Source organism: Watersipora subatra, chromosome 9, assembly GCF_963576615.1.
Source record: "Watersipora subatra chromosome 9, tzWatSuba1.1, whole genome shotgun sequence".
Taxonomy (NCBI): domain Eukaryota; kingdom Metazoa; phylum Bryozoa; class Gymnolaemata; order Cheilostomatida; family Watersiporidae; genus Watersipora; species Watersipora subatra.
This window is the reverse complement of record NC_088716.1, coordinates 11,295,966-11,311,074: the sequence shown is the minus strand read 5'-3', so window position 1 is coordinate 11,311,074 and position 15,109 is coordinate 11,295,966. Positions and strand designations below refer to the sequence as shown.

At 34.2% G+C, this 15,109-nt stretch overlaps 2 protein-coding genes across 2 annotated transcripts in view; one reads left to right on the top strand and one right to left on the bottom strand.

Moving 5' to 3' along the window:
- The window catches only part of LOC137404065 (pleckstrin homology domain-containing family M member 1-like), a 42,588-nt gene extending 34,980 nt beyond the window's left edge, over positions 1 to 7,608 (top strand). The window contains exons 16-19 of the mRNA XM_068090221.1: positions 628 to 740; positions 2,580 to 2,711; positions 5,130 to 5,303; positions 6,801 to 7,608. Coding sequence (XP_067946322.1) covers positions 628 to 740; positions 2,580 to 2,711; positions 5,130 to 5,303; positions 6,801 to 6,953 — 572 coding nt within the window. The 3' untranslated portion in view covers positions 6,954 to 7,608. The remainder of the gene's footprint in view (positions 1 to 627; positions 741 to 2,579; positions 2,712 to 5,129; positions 5,304 to 6,800) is intronic.
- Positions 7,609 to 8,308: 700 nt separating this feature from the next.
- The window catches only part of LOC137403577 (BTB/POZ domain-containing protein 10-like), a 28,486-nt gene continuing 21,685 nt past the window's right edge, over positions 8,309 to 15,109 (bottom strand). The window contains exons 5-10 of the mRNA XM_068089538.1: positions 14,991 to 15,093; positions 13,361 to 13,481; positions 12,225 to 12,422; positions 10,819 to 10,929; positions 9,801 to 10,000; positions 8,309 to 8,865 (exon numbers count right to left, since the gene is read on the bottom strand). Coding sequence (XP_067945639.1) covers positions 8,686 to 8,865; positions 9,801 to 10,000; positions 10,819 to 10,929; positions 12,225 to 12,422; positions 13,361 to 13,481; positions 14,991 to 15,093 — 913 coding nt within the window. The 3' untranslated portion in view covers positions 8,309 to 8,685. The remainder of the gene's footprint in view (positions 8,866 to 9,800; positions 10,001 to 10,818; positions 10,930 to 12,224; positions 12,423 to 13,360; positions 13,482 to 14,990; positions 15,094 to 15,109) is intronic.

Genomic DNA, 15,109 nt, shown 5'->3' with positions numbered 1-15,109 from the left:
TGTTAGGTCACACTGAGAATCTGTGTACAAGCATGTATATTTGTTTTATTTCTTAAATGCTTTCATACTTACATATAGTTAGTCACTATTTCTAACGTATGAGTAATACGTGTGTAGATAACTTCAAGATATCATTATTTAAAATGCATAATTCCAGAGAGCTTGGACATGCGCTCATATCCACCGGCTGTTTATACAGTGTATTTACTTGGCTGCTGACTCACGAAGAAAGAGTTTGAAGTACATAAATAAATTATTAAAACTTTCATTATTATTAATAAATTAATATTATAATAATAATAAATAAATAATTATATAAATATATATAATATATTTATATAATTATTTTATTATAATATTTTATAATATTTTAAATAATATATTTTATTATAATATTTTATAATATATTATAAAATATTATAATAAAATTAATAAATAATAATAAATAAATTATTAACACTTTTATTTGACACAATCATAGCACGATATGTCTACTACCATCTTTTAACGCTGCATGTGTTTATATGTTTGATGATTCCTATAGAGTTATTTATTTGTGGTGCAGAAACGTTGAGCCTTACAGAGTCATAGAGATATTACCTGTACTCTTTTGTTTACTGCTGCCAGTTTGCAAGAATAGTAGGGATTTTCTCTGCTCTGCCGAGTCCATGCCTCTTCTCGATGTTAACTACCTCAACCCAAGTCTCTATGAGCATATTCCAACTCTCGGCAAGGTCCGGGTAAGTCTGCCATTTGATGTCTTGTTTATCTTATGGTTTCAACTTTGACGCAATTATTAGGCATTTGCATCTTGAACCAGTATGAAGGGTACAGTAGACACCCCCATGACGTACATAATTTGTTACGAGAACTGTTACGTTCACGTTATAGATATTTTACGCTATAATAAAAAGGGTAAGTTACATTTAAATAATCTAATCTATTCCGTGATCTTCCCATTGGCCCTTCAGAATGTACAAAATACTAAAGTTAATTTTTTTATTTAATGACTGAATGGTAACTCTGGTATTATTGGTTTGTATTGGCAACTTTTTTTTGTCTTATCCTTCGTTTTTTCGTGACGTCATTTTATCGTTGTCGGCCATCTTTATAGACAATTTTTTCGTTAGAAACACGAAGCTTTTGCAATGATAATTTGAAAACGATGTTTTTGTTTGCAATTTTTTATTATAGTATCAAAACAACACTTAAAATTACTAATAAATCAAAGAAAAACGATCGTTTTCTACAAAAATGGCGGCTTTTTCATGAACGAGCGCATGTGCAAACGACTTGATGACGTCAAAAAACGATGGATTACTTACATTTGGTTTAAGGTCCATTAAATTACCGTAATTTTATGTTAAGTTAAGGAAGTATAAAGGGGGCACTGCGTTAAGGGGGCACTTTCAATATCAACTCAAATCGGGCTGTTTTTTTCTCCATAGCAAGGTCTATGCAATGCTGCAAAGAAAAAATAAAAGATTTTGGGTGTGCTTAAAGTAATGTAAAAATAACTATATCTTGACTATAATAAGCGTGGTATTTGTCTGCCCATTTGTCTGTTCGAAACTAAGGTCAGAAGTTAGGATAAAAGATTCATTTTTTTTCGCAAGCAGGGCAAGAGACAAAACAATACTTTTAAGGCTAATTATGGGATAGTCAGTATTTAGATCGGATTCGAGAACCGATATGGATTTTTTTGTGATACAATGCAAAAACTTATCATAAATTCTTTGTTTAGTGAAATTTACATAAACAGGGGTTTACGTTATTAATAATATTATAGGGGGAGCCTTCTGTATTTAATTCATAATTTCACAAACCTGGTATTGAGTATCTTATCTTTATAGAGCAAAAAAATTGTTCATGTACAGCTTGTGACATTCTCAGCACTGTTGGGTAATTGGCCAATTCTGCGGACCAATTAGAATACCAAATACTGGAAATTATCATAACCAAATACCAAATAAAATACCAAATACTTGAAAATCTCAGAGCCAAATACCAAATAAAATATCAAATACTCACAATTTTGTAAATCAAATACCAAATCAAATATCAAATACTCACTATTTTGTAAACCAAATACCAAATCAAATAGTACCACTGGGAAATTTGTGAACCAAATACCAAGTGAAATACCAAATACTGGCAATTGTTCAAACCAAATATCAAATCAAATAGTAATACTTGGAAATTTCAAAACAAAATACCAAATAAAATATCAAATACTTGGAAATCTCAGTACCAAATACCAAATCAAATGGGGATAATGGGAAATTTTATATTAAAATACCAAATAAATTACCAAACACTGCAATTTCTCGATATCAAATCAAATAGTTATATTGTGAAATTTCCGAATCAAATACCAAATAAAATACCTATTTGAAATAAGATCTATTTGAAATAAAATCAATTACCCAACCCTGATTCTCAGCAGCCTCTTTTGATGCATCTCTATTATTTCCGTATTTATCCCTTCTACATTTTTATTTTCATAACATGCAGAGTTGATTAGATTGATAGCACGCTGTCTGGCCTGGTTACTCATATAATTATATCCTTGACCATAGCAACTGAGAACACAGCTGTTTTACCTCAAGCGGTACCTCTTTGCCTGCAACCCTAAAGTCGCTGATGAGCTTAAACAGATGTTTTCACTGAAGGAGTACCTCTTTGAGGAAATTCACACATACTCTGTCCAGGTATGTGATCGGCTGTCTGCGCGCTCTGATGGATTTTATTAACTGTTTTATTGTTCTGGTATTCCAGTAAATTGTTTTAGTTGTTACGAGACATGGTAACACATTCGTGTGTGTGACTGACTGGCTGTATGTTATTTGGTATACGCAGAGTTGCACTGATTCAAGATACGAAAGATGAGACTGGTACTTGACCCAATCAGCTGATATGCACTAAAAGTGAACAAAATCCAGAAACTTATGTAGATCTTTGGTATTGGCCAGCTGATTGTTTCCTTTATTACCAAAGAAATAAATAAAATATACTTATTTGTTAGTCTTTGAAGGTTGGTGCACGCTGTATGACGATCTGTTAGAGTTGCCCTCTCGGTGATTATTTGTAGAATCTTAGGTTGATTGCAGGTCGATGGTATCAAAGAGGCAACGCAGATATATCGGGAAATATTCCAGCTGTCAAAGTTTTTTTGATATTTTGTCTAAATGCAAGACATTCTATGCAATGTGGACTACCCTAGGACACTTATATTTCGCTAGTATTTAGTTTCGTGAGTAGCTCACAGAGTAAAATTTCGAAGCAACTTAATTTCGCAGCTCTGATGAGTGCGAAAATATAGTGATGTGAAAATAAATGCAGTGGAACAAACAATTAGATTCCTCAGGTTCAGTTCACCGATAAAAAAAATTTCAATTTGCGACTGGTGTGTAATTGTGAACCGCAGGTAGAATGGTGTGGGCAAGGTCGATAATGCAATTTGATCGCTTGCTGCCATTTGTTTCTTGGACTATCAACAGGCCCGTTTTCACTGGGGCAGCTGGCCGGCTGAGCCGCCCCAACTTTTTGGGAATTTTTTACGGTTAGTACAGTCCAACTCGGATAACTCGCCCTCAGATAAAATGTAACATTTCATCTCAAACACAAAGTCAACTCAAACGGATTTGTTTGGTCAGTTCCAACACAATGATAACTTCCTTCAGATAACTCGACCTCAACATCATTTATTCGAAAATTTATTTGCCCAACGGCCATGGACACGGTTTTTATCGCTGTAGAATATCACTTCATTCCAAGCCATAGAGACAAACATCAACTTCTAGTAATTCTTAGGCATCATTATTATCATCATCAGAGGCAAAATATTTTTGTTAACGACTTTTATAAAGGTTTGCAGAAGATTAAGTTTTATCAAACACCCGCTTGGCCATGTCCCATCGAAAGCGTAAAAGCCTCCGAATGAACTTAAAATAAAATCCGCAAAATTGATCTTTGTTAAAACGCTCAAAAGAAAAAGATGTCTTTTTTCTGAGCGTTTTAATTGCGGTCATGTTTTGCCTATTTTAATTTTAAAACGTCTCGTCAGTCACATCACTTAAAACAAAACAAATCTAAAAAAAATTACAAGTTATTGAAGAGGTGTCAGTGGTGAATCCAAACCTTTCTAGAGCCATGCTGCTTGTGTAGTACTGCGAGTGTCAGTGCATGTGTCTTATTTTCTTTCAACACACGGTGCTCACTGCATTGATTGATGTCCCCAGCAAACGATAACGCTACTAATGCTGTGTGCATTGACATCAAATTCCTATCATTATAAATCATTCTTAATGGGAAAATAATCATAATTAATTGCAAAATAATAACGTAATAAATTTTGACAGTCAGATTATTTTGTTGGTTTATATATTAACGATGCTATGGTGGTCGTTAAAAACGTTAAAATAAATGTCGTTATAAAATTCCATTCTACAGTATCAATGAACAAAGCTATTTAGTTTTGCTTTTTCGCTCGTTTATTATGATAGTTTAGTTTCGCACATGAAACTTTCGCGAGAGGATGACACCGCGAAAACGCGAAAGTTAGATGCCGCGAATACATAAGTGTCCTAGGGTACTTTGGTGATAGTTATTAGCTATCGCAGTTGGCTTACTTCATATTTCTTTTCATGATAGTTGCTGCGGGACTAGTACTTCAAACCTGGTACTAAACCTGGTAAGCTAGATAGAATTGCCATACAGCACTGGTATAGGTAATGCCACCATACAGTGCTGGGTTGAGGTTGCAGTGTTAACACAGTTTTAAGGTCTTTAAATTTTTTGCCAAAATGTTACCACAAAAATAACTCTGTAATAATTATTAAAAGCCATACTGTAGTTTGTGACATGATTGGAAATAAGTTTTAATAATGTTTGGATGTAATGCCTCTAGTTTCAGCAGCTATCTATGTTTTTAGGCTATCCACCCTCCAATCACGTTTTATTGTATCACTTGCTAGCAAGTAATTGTCTGGTTTGATTTTCAGTTAGCTATTTTGAGTAGGTAGTAACTACCCTTAATTTGAACACTTGCAGCTGCCATATAATGTACATATAATTTATAATTGTATTATACTTGACCGTATTGACTAGTCATATGGTTGTCTGTGTAGGACCTTTGGTCGGTCAACTCAAGTCTAACGCTAACTAATCAGATCAAGAAGGCGGTCAAGTTCGCTCGCAAGCATGTGCAAGGGTGTGAGTCCTGCGAGTATCGTGGCTTTCTCTGCGAGATTTGCGGCAATACGCAAGTGATATTTCCATTCGACCTTGACACCACATCACGGGTGAGAATGATATGACCTAGTACGCTAGCAAGTCCATGCAGAAGTAAAAACTAAAAGAATTAATTAGGTAGTTTCCAGCACTGATCCCTGGCTTCCTGATATCATTTCTGAAATTTTTATCATTTGAAATTACAGTAAAGGCTTCGATGTTTATACCGTACTTTTCGGACTATAAACCGCACCCCTATGTAAGCCGCATCGGCTTCATTTTCCAAAAAATGATAAATAGACAATATATAGGCTGCACTTTTGTATAGGCCGCAGAACTCAGGACGGTGAATTTATAATAAGGTTGATATGCGATTGTAAATGTTAGTTGTTTAGTGGTAGTACACTTGGCTTTACATCCGTGCTTCCTCAAAATGTATGAGTTCACTTTTTCTTAAAGCCTAACGATGGTAAGACAGACATGGCTTTTATTATAGTAAAGATTTAGACTAGCTTAAGTTACTCAAATTCATACGACTCGCACATATTCATAAAATATGAATACATATTCATAATCATACGACTCGCACATATTCATAAAATATGAATACATATTCATAATCATACGACTCGCACATATTCATAAAATATGAATACATATTCATAATCATACGACTCGCACATATTCATAAAATATGAATACATATTCATAATCATACGACTCGCACATATTCATAAAATATGAATACATATTCATAATCATACGACTCGCACATATTCATAAAATATGAATACATATTCATATTCATACGACTCGCACATATTCATAAAATATGAATACATATTCATAATCATACGACTCGCACATATTCATAAAATATGAATACATATTCATAATCATACGACTCGCACATATTCATAAAATATGAATACATATTCATAATCATACGACTCGCACATATTCATAAAATATGAATACATATTCATAATCATACGACTCGCACATATTCATAAAATATGAATACATATTCATATTCATACGACTCGCGCATATTCATAAAATATGAATACATATTCATAATCATACGGCTCGCACATATTCATAAAATATGAATACATATTCATAATCATACGACTCGCACATATTCATAAAATATGAATACATATTCATAATCATACGACTCGCACATATTCATAAAATATGAATACATATTCAAATTCATGTGACTCGCACATATTCATGAACTCATAAAAAATCATAAGTTACTCAGAAACCTTTTTATTACTTGTGCAACACCAGGCATTCACCTAGTAACTGATGTAGCATAAATTTCAAATTAAGTTGCTAGCAATGTGATTGTAAAGGTAGATGTATGTAAAAAATCAGAGATTGGATTTTAGCATATTAAAGCAGCTAAGGCGTAACTACACTTCTAATTGTGTAGGGGAATCAATTCTAAAATATCATGTATTTTGATCTGTATGAAATTGTTGCAGTTTTTTATGTTCAACTTATAATAGGATTTTACTTGTTTGTGTTCTAGTTGACACTGTCCTAGTTTGTTGCAGTGTCATAAGTGTAGTGCAGTCTATCATCAGACATGCTTCACAAACGATTGTCCCAAGTGTGAGAGGGTAAGACAAAGAAAAGCCTTTCTCAGCAATTCACCCGAATGCCAATTCACAGATATTGAGGATGACTTCTCTATGCTGCACATTTGAAGACAACTATTTCTCTAGTAATGTTACCAACTTGCAAGTGTCGGTATAATTTAAAAGTGTGAACCGCTTGCTTGTTAACCTTCCATCTCGTCTCCGTTGTTTGATCTACAACTCATCTATGCTCAAGTCCTTTTCATTCTGGTTTTGATTTCTGCATTTATTTTGCTATGTTGTTATTTTATTTATTGGGCATCAATTATTAATAGATATTAATGTACACTGCACACTATTATTCTAGCGGAAAAACATTTTTACAAAAAAAAGTAGACAGTAAAAATATATCAGGTAATGTAGAGTTATCTTATCTTGCCGTATCACATATAGCATGTATAGTCCAAGTTGGCAGTAGTAAAAGGATAAAATTTGGTGGCGCATTGGTGGTGCTTGCCATAGTTATATTTTTGCTCTTATTGTCTCATTTTTTGGCACAAGGTAACCAGTGCTCTAGGCTACATTCAGGCTCACTAATTCACTTGCTTGTAACGCATTATTTGTCTGAGAATACTTACTTGAATACTTACTATAGAAATAACAACTGAATTAGGGTTTAGTCGTTTTTAACAAATTCCTGACAGATTGTTTTCTAAGTAATTTTGAACGTTATCGTCGCTAATTACATCAATAATCCGTCACCTGCAATAGAATACAATCAGTACCAACATCAATACCATCTCCTGCTTTGCTTTGTTGAAATCTTTGCAGTCGTTTTGTTGTGACAACATGGATAGATGTGTGGTATTATGACTAGCTATGGGGAAAACTACAGATGTGCACTAAGTGAGGAAGGTAGTAAATGGTTATGTAACATGTGAAAGGACAGATTTTTCATCAAATAATCTTATCTTTCAAAGTCATAAGTCTTGTTTCTTTCTCAACATTTAAACATCTCATTAAAAGATAACTTGAAAACTAACTACGTAGTTTTTTTGCTGTGTTCAAGATTTTTAGGAATGCTGCTAAGGTATAACATAATTAGTAACTGCTGCAATAATGCTGAATTATTCAACAGGTTCAACAATTATTCAATATTCAACAGGATTATTCAATTTCTGGTTAGTAAGAGTCTGACATTTTAATTAATATATTCATTTGAAAGCGTTGTTATAAATATTACAGGCCGAGTGTGACAAACAGCTACAACAGAGAGGTAGAACAATCTGTTCAAACACCAAATTTACCAATTTTTTCCAAATTAGAGCAAAATGTCTAAGGATTCTCGCAAAATTATTAAACTTAGCCTGACCTCGCCAGCCTGAAAAGAAGAGAATAGGTAACTAATGTGTGAATTGGTGCGAGCCAATTTGCAGACCCAGGGGATATACAGTTGAAAAATATTGGATGCACAGCTTGTGGTGTTAGGATAGATCAATGCCATGATTTATTGCCAACTGCTATTTAAACATCTTCAAATGAATAGAGTGGCCGATGAAGAAAATAAATAGTTGAACTAGATCTAGACTAAAACTAGAGAATAGAGAGGCTGGAAATGTCTAGGGATTAATGACCATTATGACTGCTCACAACCATCTAGTGAAAGATACAGACACCTGAATAAATACTGGAGAAATTGCACAAAACTCTGCTAAGTGCCTGTCCTCACAGAGGGTGATAAAATGCAGCATGACATAAACTAGTACATAGTAGGGAAGATGTAGTAGAATTCTGTCCTACAGATTCGAGCATTGTCAGATTATTTTGGATAGGGGGCCATGGGAGGCTCGGTGTAGTCTTATTAATCATGAGCTTGATTGTTTGGTGGTGATCCAGCTGATTCCAAGGAGAGGCTTTCCAAGGTTGGGTCTTCTTCGGTAGCGGCAGCACCCTCTAATGCGTGTGGGTTGTGCCCTGCAGACGCCTCATGAGCAATAGCATTTGCATGGGATCGTTGAGAGTCGGCCGAGCGTCTCTGTAACTAAAACAACACTTTTTACAAACAAGCAGCTAATGAGGTTGATGAGTCTACATTTCGATATTACATGAGAGAGCGCTGTTTGTGTAACACCATGTTTGCTAACAGTGCGATTAATGGAAGAGTGAACAGTTCATGCTAAATTCCACAGTTAATCGAATGCTAGTTAACACCTCACAAAGTGCTAAAGTCAATGCTGTAACCTGAAAAAAAACTTCAATCTCAAATAAACTGTAAAGGTTTGCTTGACCAGAAAATTTGTTATGTCGATTGATCCTGGGATCTCTTTTATTGCTGTGATCGAAATATACAAAGAATGACATCCTCGGCAAATGCTAACACAAAACCTTTCAAACTTGTGGACTTGAGATATTTTTACAGAAATAGCAGTAAGCCCAGCGATGCCTGGGATATCTTTTATTTTTAATTAGCCTGCAGATTGATGGATCTTAGGAACCAGATGGATTTTCGTAACCACAATTTTATCAACCTGCTGGAAGGCATGGAGCATGTGCATGTGAAGTTTGGATGAAGTCAGGGAAAAGAATGTGTAGACGCACAGCAGACTAACAGACAGACACAATGACAAAATGGGATTTATTTTCATAGGTTAATACTTTTCAGAGAAATGAAAATCATTTTATTCATGAGTTTTCGCACTAGATTTTTACACTTGAGAAAGATAGAATTCAATTTTCAAAATAATAAAGGATGGCTATGGAGATATGAAATGTCATACGTACTACTAATAAACATACTAAGCATTTGATTAAATAGTTTGCGGAACACAATTCTGCTAGTGATAAGGGCTACTGACAAGCAGAGGGTAAAAAAAATCTACATCTCCCAGAGATCTTTAGACAATCATAGATGATGATGACCTCACAAAGACCTACACAATCTTGAGCCGAAATAAGTTTAATAGACTTGTGACTTACCTGTAGATCAGGCTCATCAGCAACTGCTTCGGCCAAGTTGTTAATACTTTTGCTCTTAACACACTGGAAATCAACATGTCGACTTCGACTCTCCTCCTTTTCCCAAGAGCAATGGAGAAAAGGACGCTGAACATAATGATAGACTACCTCAGGCCTACTGCCGGGCCTCTTCCGCACCTTGTCCTTGTGTGTCGGATAACCTACCAAGAGAGGACCAGCCATATGACCATATTTGTACAATAGAGGTAATTATAGATTGTCAATTAGTTGTCAATATAGTTGATTGACAACCATGTAAAAAGGTCAAGTAATCAATTCCCAGGTAGATGTATAGAGTTACACACTAAAGTTCATAAGTGCTTGCCATGCCTCCATTATTTGAAATACATACATTCAGCTTATACAGTTTTCTACTAAACTTAATATTTCACAACAAGACTTCTAATTGAAACTATCCTATAATAATAGCTGGCTGGTGTATGGACCACAGGGCCTGATTGTATCAGAAATATGCTGCATCAGTTTGGACTGGTTCTCGTTGTATTTGAATAAAAACTAGCATATCAAAAGTGACTCTTTCGACGATGATCAACATAAAACTTAAATCTACGTGTAATAGCGATTTTTTAAAAATTTGTACTTTTCTTAACAGTGGTTGGTAAATACATATGAATTTATTTAATGCTAATTTAGTGATTGGAAAATTTACTTTAACATGGTTGGCCCGATGAATAACAAAATGATTTGATTCCTGAATCAATAAAAACAAACACAATACAAGAACATGATAACAAAAAAATAACCTGCAGCATTCGAACAAAACTATCCTGGGCTCCATTTCATATGAAAACTCATTTTTAGTTATTGTTATAGCTAACACTTGCTCGTTGCTATCATCTATCACGGATAGTCCAAGTTTTTAGAATGAGACGGCGGTTAAGCAACTAAATGCAAATCACTTTATGAACAGGAGACAAATGACCTTTGCAGTGACACAACCAAACATGTCTCCTCTTACCTTCAATTCCTAGCCTAATCTTTTTGAGGCCTCGTTCCTTGAGCACCTGTTTAGCCATGTCACGATTTTCACAGTATTTGAAGAACTTGTAGATGGCTGTACTGGAAATAACTGCAACAACCAATTAGCTTTAAAAATCTTGAGAGAGGTCTATGAATGGCCCTGATTTTATAAATTGTACCCCCAACTACATGCTCTATATGGTTACAGTATCCCTTGCGACTTTATGGTTCAGCTTTTGCGGCTTCGGTGCTTTGCGGGATTAAAAAGATAAAAATGAAAAGCCTAACATACCTTATTTCCGAAGTATTGGGTCACATGATCAGATTACGACTTGCCGATTAGACCAGACCGAAACAAAACTGTAAAGTAGCGAGCATCTATATTCGATACGGGGTCTTCAGTAAAATCCGAAGTGTTTGTCATAAACTAGTGCTACGATAAGTTTTATATTGAGCTTTTTATTGGCCTTACAATTCACGTGAGAACATCACGTGACAAAACAAAAATAAATTTCATGACTACATCAGAGAAATAAAGAGATTCCAATCTACGGCGGCTTTTCGTTTTTGAGCTTTTAAGAGCTTGTAATCACATTTCGACACATTTGGCACTTACAACACAACAGAATAAGACATGGTGAATCTTTTGATACCAAATAACTGTAATGTGAATTTTGTTGCAAGTCAACCTTTAAGAAAACAAGAAAAATGTTTACGATGGAAAAGAGTCTTCGTTAGATGGAAGCTTATTAGCTTCTATTTCGTGGATTTGCAGTTTTCTCCGAAGGCACCAGACCTGAACCACGAAAAATAAGAGGCTACTGTAATTGCTGAGCATAATGCTACACAACTCTAGCAGCACCGGTATGGCGGAAATATGAAAATGTACAGTAAGTATTGAAAAGTTAAGGTAAGTATAGAACTCGGTACAAAGGTCATAAAATAAACCATAAGTTGGATTCAGACACAAAACTTTACTCAACTATAGAGTACCTTAAAAGCAACTCACTTTTTTAGAATTCACCTGAGTCAGCAATGTTTAAAAAATGCCATTATGAGCAAAAGGTCATATCAATTTTCATGTGTTGGAAAAAAGGCTACAGCTTGCAAATTCATGGATATTATAAATGCAATGACCTGCAAAAGACTAGGATTCAAGTGGTATTTAAAGATCAATAACCAATAGAGCTAAAGTTACAGGTGAGGGCGGATGGCATCCCAGCCTACTGAAGATGTCAATATTCCGTCAATATGAATATTGACATCAGGCGTTGACAGGCTTTGTATGCGCTTGTAACTTTAGCTATAAGGCAGCTAAATGATCACTTATTTCCTATATTATGACCTGAAAATTAAGTGAAAAAAATGTCATTAAAATAGCAGAATGAGTTCTTGATACACTACCTTGTGGAAGTTCCTCTCCCATAGAGGGCGGGAAATCATCGTCCCAATCTACCACATCATCGTCCATAAGAATTATAATGTGGCACTCCCTATCCCCATGATTGGTTGACTCGAGCATCTTGGGAAGGATGATGCTTTCGAGAAACTCTTTGAATTGAATCTTGGCTCCGTCGTTGGAGAGCTCATGCAGGAGGTCACCTTGAAGAGAACAAGGTAAGGCTGACTTGTGCGTAACTCTAGGGTTTTCAGAAGGTGGAGTTATATTCAAATCTTGCCACAGGAGGAAGATTTCTCAATAAATTCAAATGAACGAGCAAAAGAAGAACCAGTCATCAGAAGAAAACAAGATTACAAGAGGATAACAAAGGTAGGATTAACCCCTCGACTGGCTTGGGGACATTTATGTTACTTATATTATGTTATTATATTATAATAATATTAATTAATAATATTATTATATTATAACTCTCTCACAGACAGAGTGACATCTGCCGGAGTGAGGATTTTTTAAACGGTTCTTCATATATGTTGCAGCATCAGACCCCAAGTTAAACAAAGACTTACCTTGAGTAAAACATATTAGGCTAGTAGAAATACTACTTATTTCAATCATGTTGCTTTGAAAATTGTGAGAAGAAACATAAGAAACTAGGGAGTTAGAAAAGTGACATGGATACGCTGTAACCGCAGCGGCTCCTGATGCAAGTACACTGCTCCTGACGAGTTGTAATAGTTTATCTAAATGTTTTAGTCTTCTGATCTATTTGTAAACTACCTTATGGACCAATCCGAAGACAATGGGTCAAATTTAGGCCCTACTGACTTCGAATCAGAGTGCAGTTCTGATTTTTCTGACGATCGGTCTTCTCAGACACACTCATTACTAAAACCATGACCAAAACAACGAAAGAACTGGTTAATATTGATATAATCTAGGCATTATCAGCAGCATTTTGTGGCGGATTGTTTGCTGATCATTTTTTATGTGTTCATAAACATCTTACAAACCATTTTGAGTTATGACCAAAATAGTGAACATAAAACATCGATAATTTTTTTTGGAACTAATTTGCCCGCAGAGGGGAGAAACTCCAAAAATAAAGTCACCACTCAAAAGGTTAAAGTTGGACACGTACTGAGATTCTGACAGTCCACATTCTTGCCATTAAAAGGAAGGAGAAGATAATCACATGCCTCCCTCAGCTCCTGTATAGAAACTTCATCCGGGCATTTCAGTTTGCCCGTCTTGTAGTATTCCTATAAAGTGACAATTTGAATTTTGAAAAGTTGTCATGTAAGTGACTCAAGCAGTGATTGGTAGCATCAGATCTGGTTCTATATTTAGATTATTTTAGCAAAGAAAGATATTAGTTCAATTTCTATTCTTCCATCTCCAGCTATACAACTCATCTCTACAGCATGTTACCACAAAACATGCTGTTGATTCAATTAAAGTCGAACTCCTTTCTCTGAAAATACCAAGAGACTAAACCCAACTTGGATCCATTACTTCAAAATGCACTTTGAATTTAAAGGCAAATAAATACCAATGACTAGCAAAAAAAGGCTAAAAAGCATTAATGAGCGTTTATCCTGTTGTGCATCCCACTGGCCGTGGCTAATTTAATTTAATTCAACAAACCAAATTTAATAAATATGATGTTCTCAGTACTTAAGCAGCAATCAACACATGAAAGAACTTTTGGAATTTTTGTCTCAATTTTCGAAATCAGTCATTTGAGTGTGCTTAACAAAAATTTCAAATTGCGAGGCAATTTTCTCATTATTATTAGTTTTTTTATTTTTTGCAGAATGCCTGAATCTACTTCCTTAAAAATAGTATTAAAATAGTCAAAGCTTCGTGGCCACACATTATAATGTCATCACAATGGCATAATGGGTATATAAACTGGTGGGCTGCTGCTGTACAATAGACAAACTCTTTCACCATCGTGCATAGTTACAAATATATTATTACCAATATGTCATTACCAATATATCATTACCAATATATCATTACCAATATATTATTGCAAGTATATTATTACAAATATATCATTACTAATATATCATTGCAATATATCATTACAATATATCATTACAATATATCATTACAATATATCATTACCAATATATCATTACCAATATATCATTACAATATATCATTACCAATATATCATTACAAATATAGCATTACAAATATATTATTACAAATATATTATTACAAATATATTATTACAAATATATTATTACTAATATATCACTACCAATATATCATTACAATATATCATTATAATATATTATTACAATATATTATTACCAATATATCATTACCAATATATCACTACCAATATATCATTACAATATATCATTACAATATATCATTACAATATATCATTACCAATATATCATTACCAATATATCATTACCAATATATCATTACCAATATATCATTACCAATATATCATTACCAATATATCATTACCAATATATCATTACCAATATATCATTACCAATATATCATTACCAATATATCATTACCAATATATCATTACCAATATATCATTACCAATATATCATTACCAATATATCATTACCAATATATCATTACCAATATATCATTACCAATATATCATTACCAATATATCATTACCGATATAACCACATATATGCCAAACAGATTCAGCTTTTTACAACCAAAGGAACCCTAGACTACTAAATGAGGGCCTAAGGAGTCGCTCTAAGAACACAATATATTGCCCTTACCAGTATGGTTCTAAAGACAGACGATGAAATACCCTCCAGTATCTCATACTCTCCTCTGTCGTTGCTGCGAATCATATTGTTGTCAAGAGATGATGAAAACATTCTAAAATAAGATATCA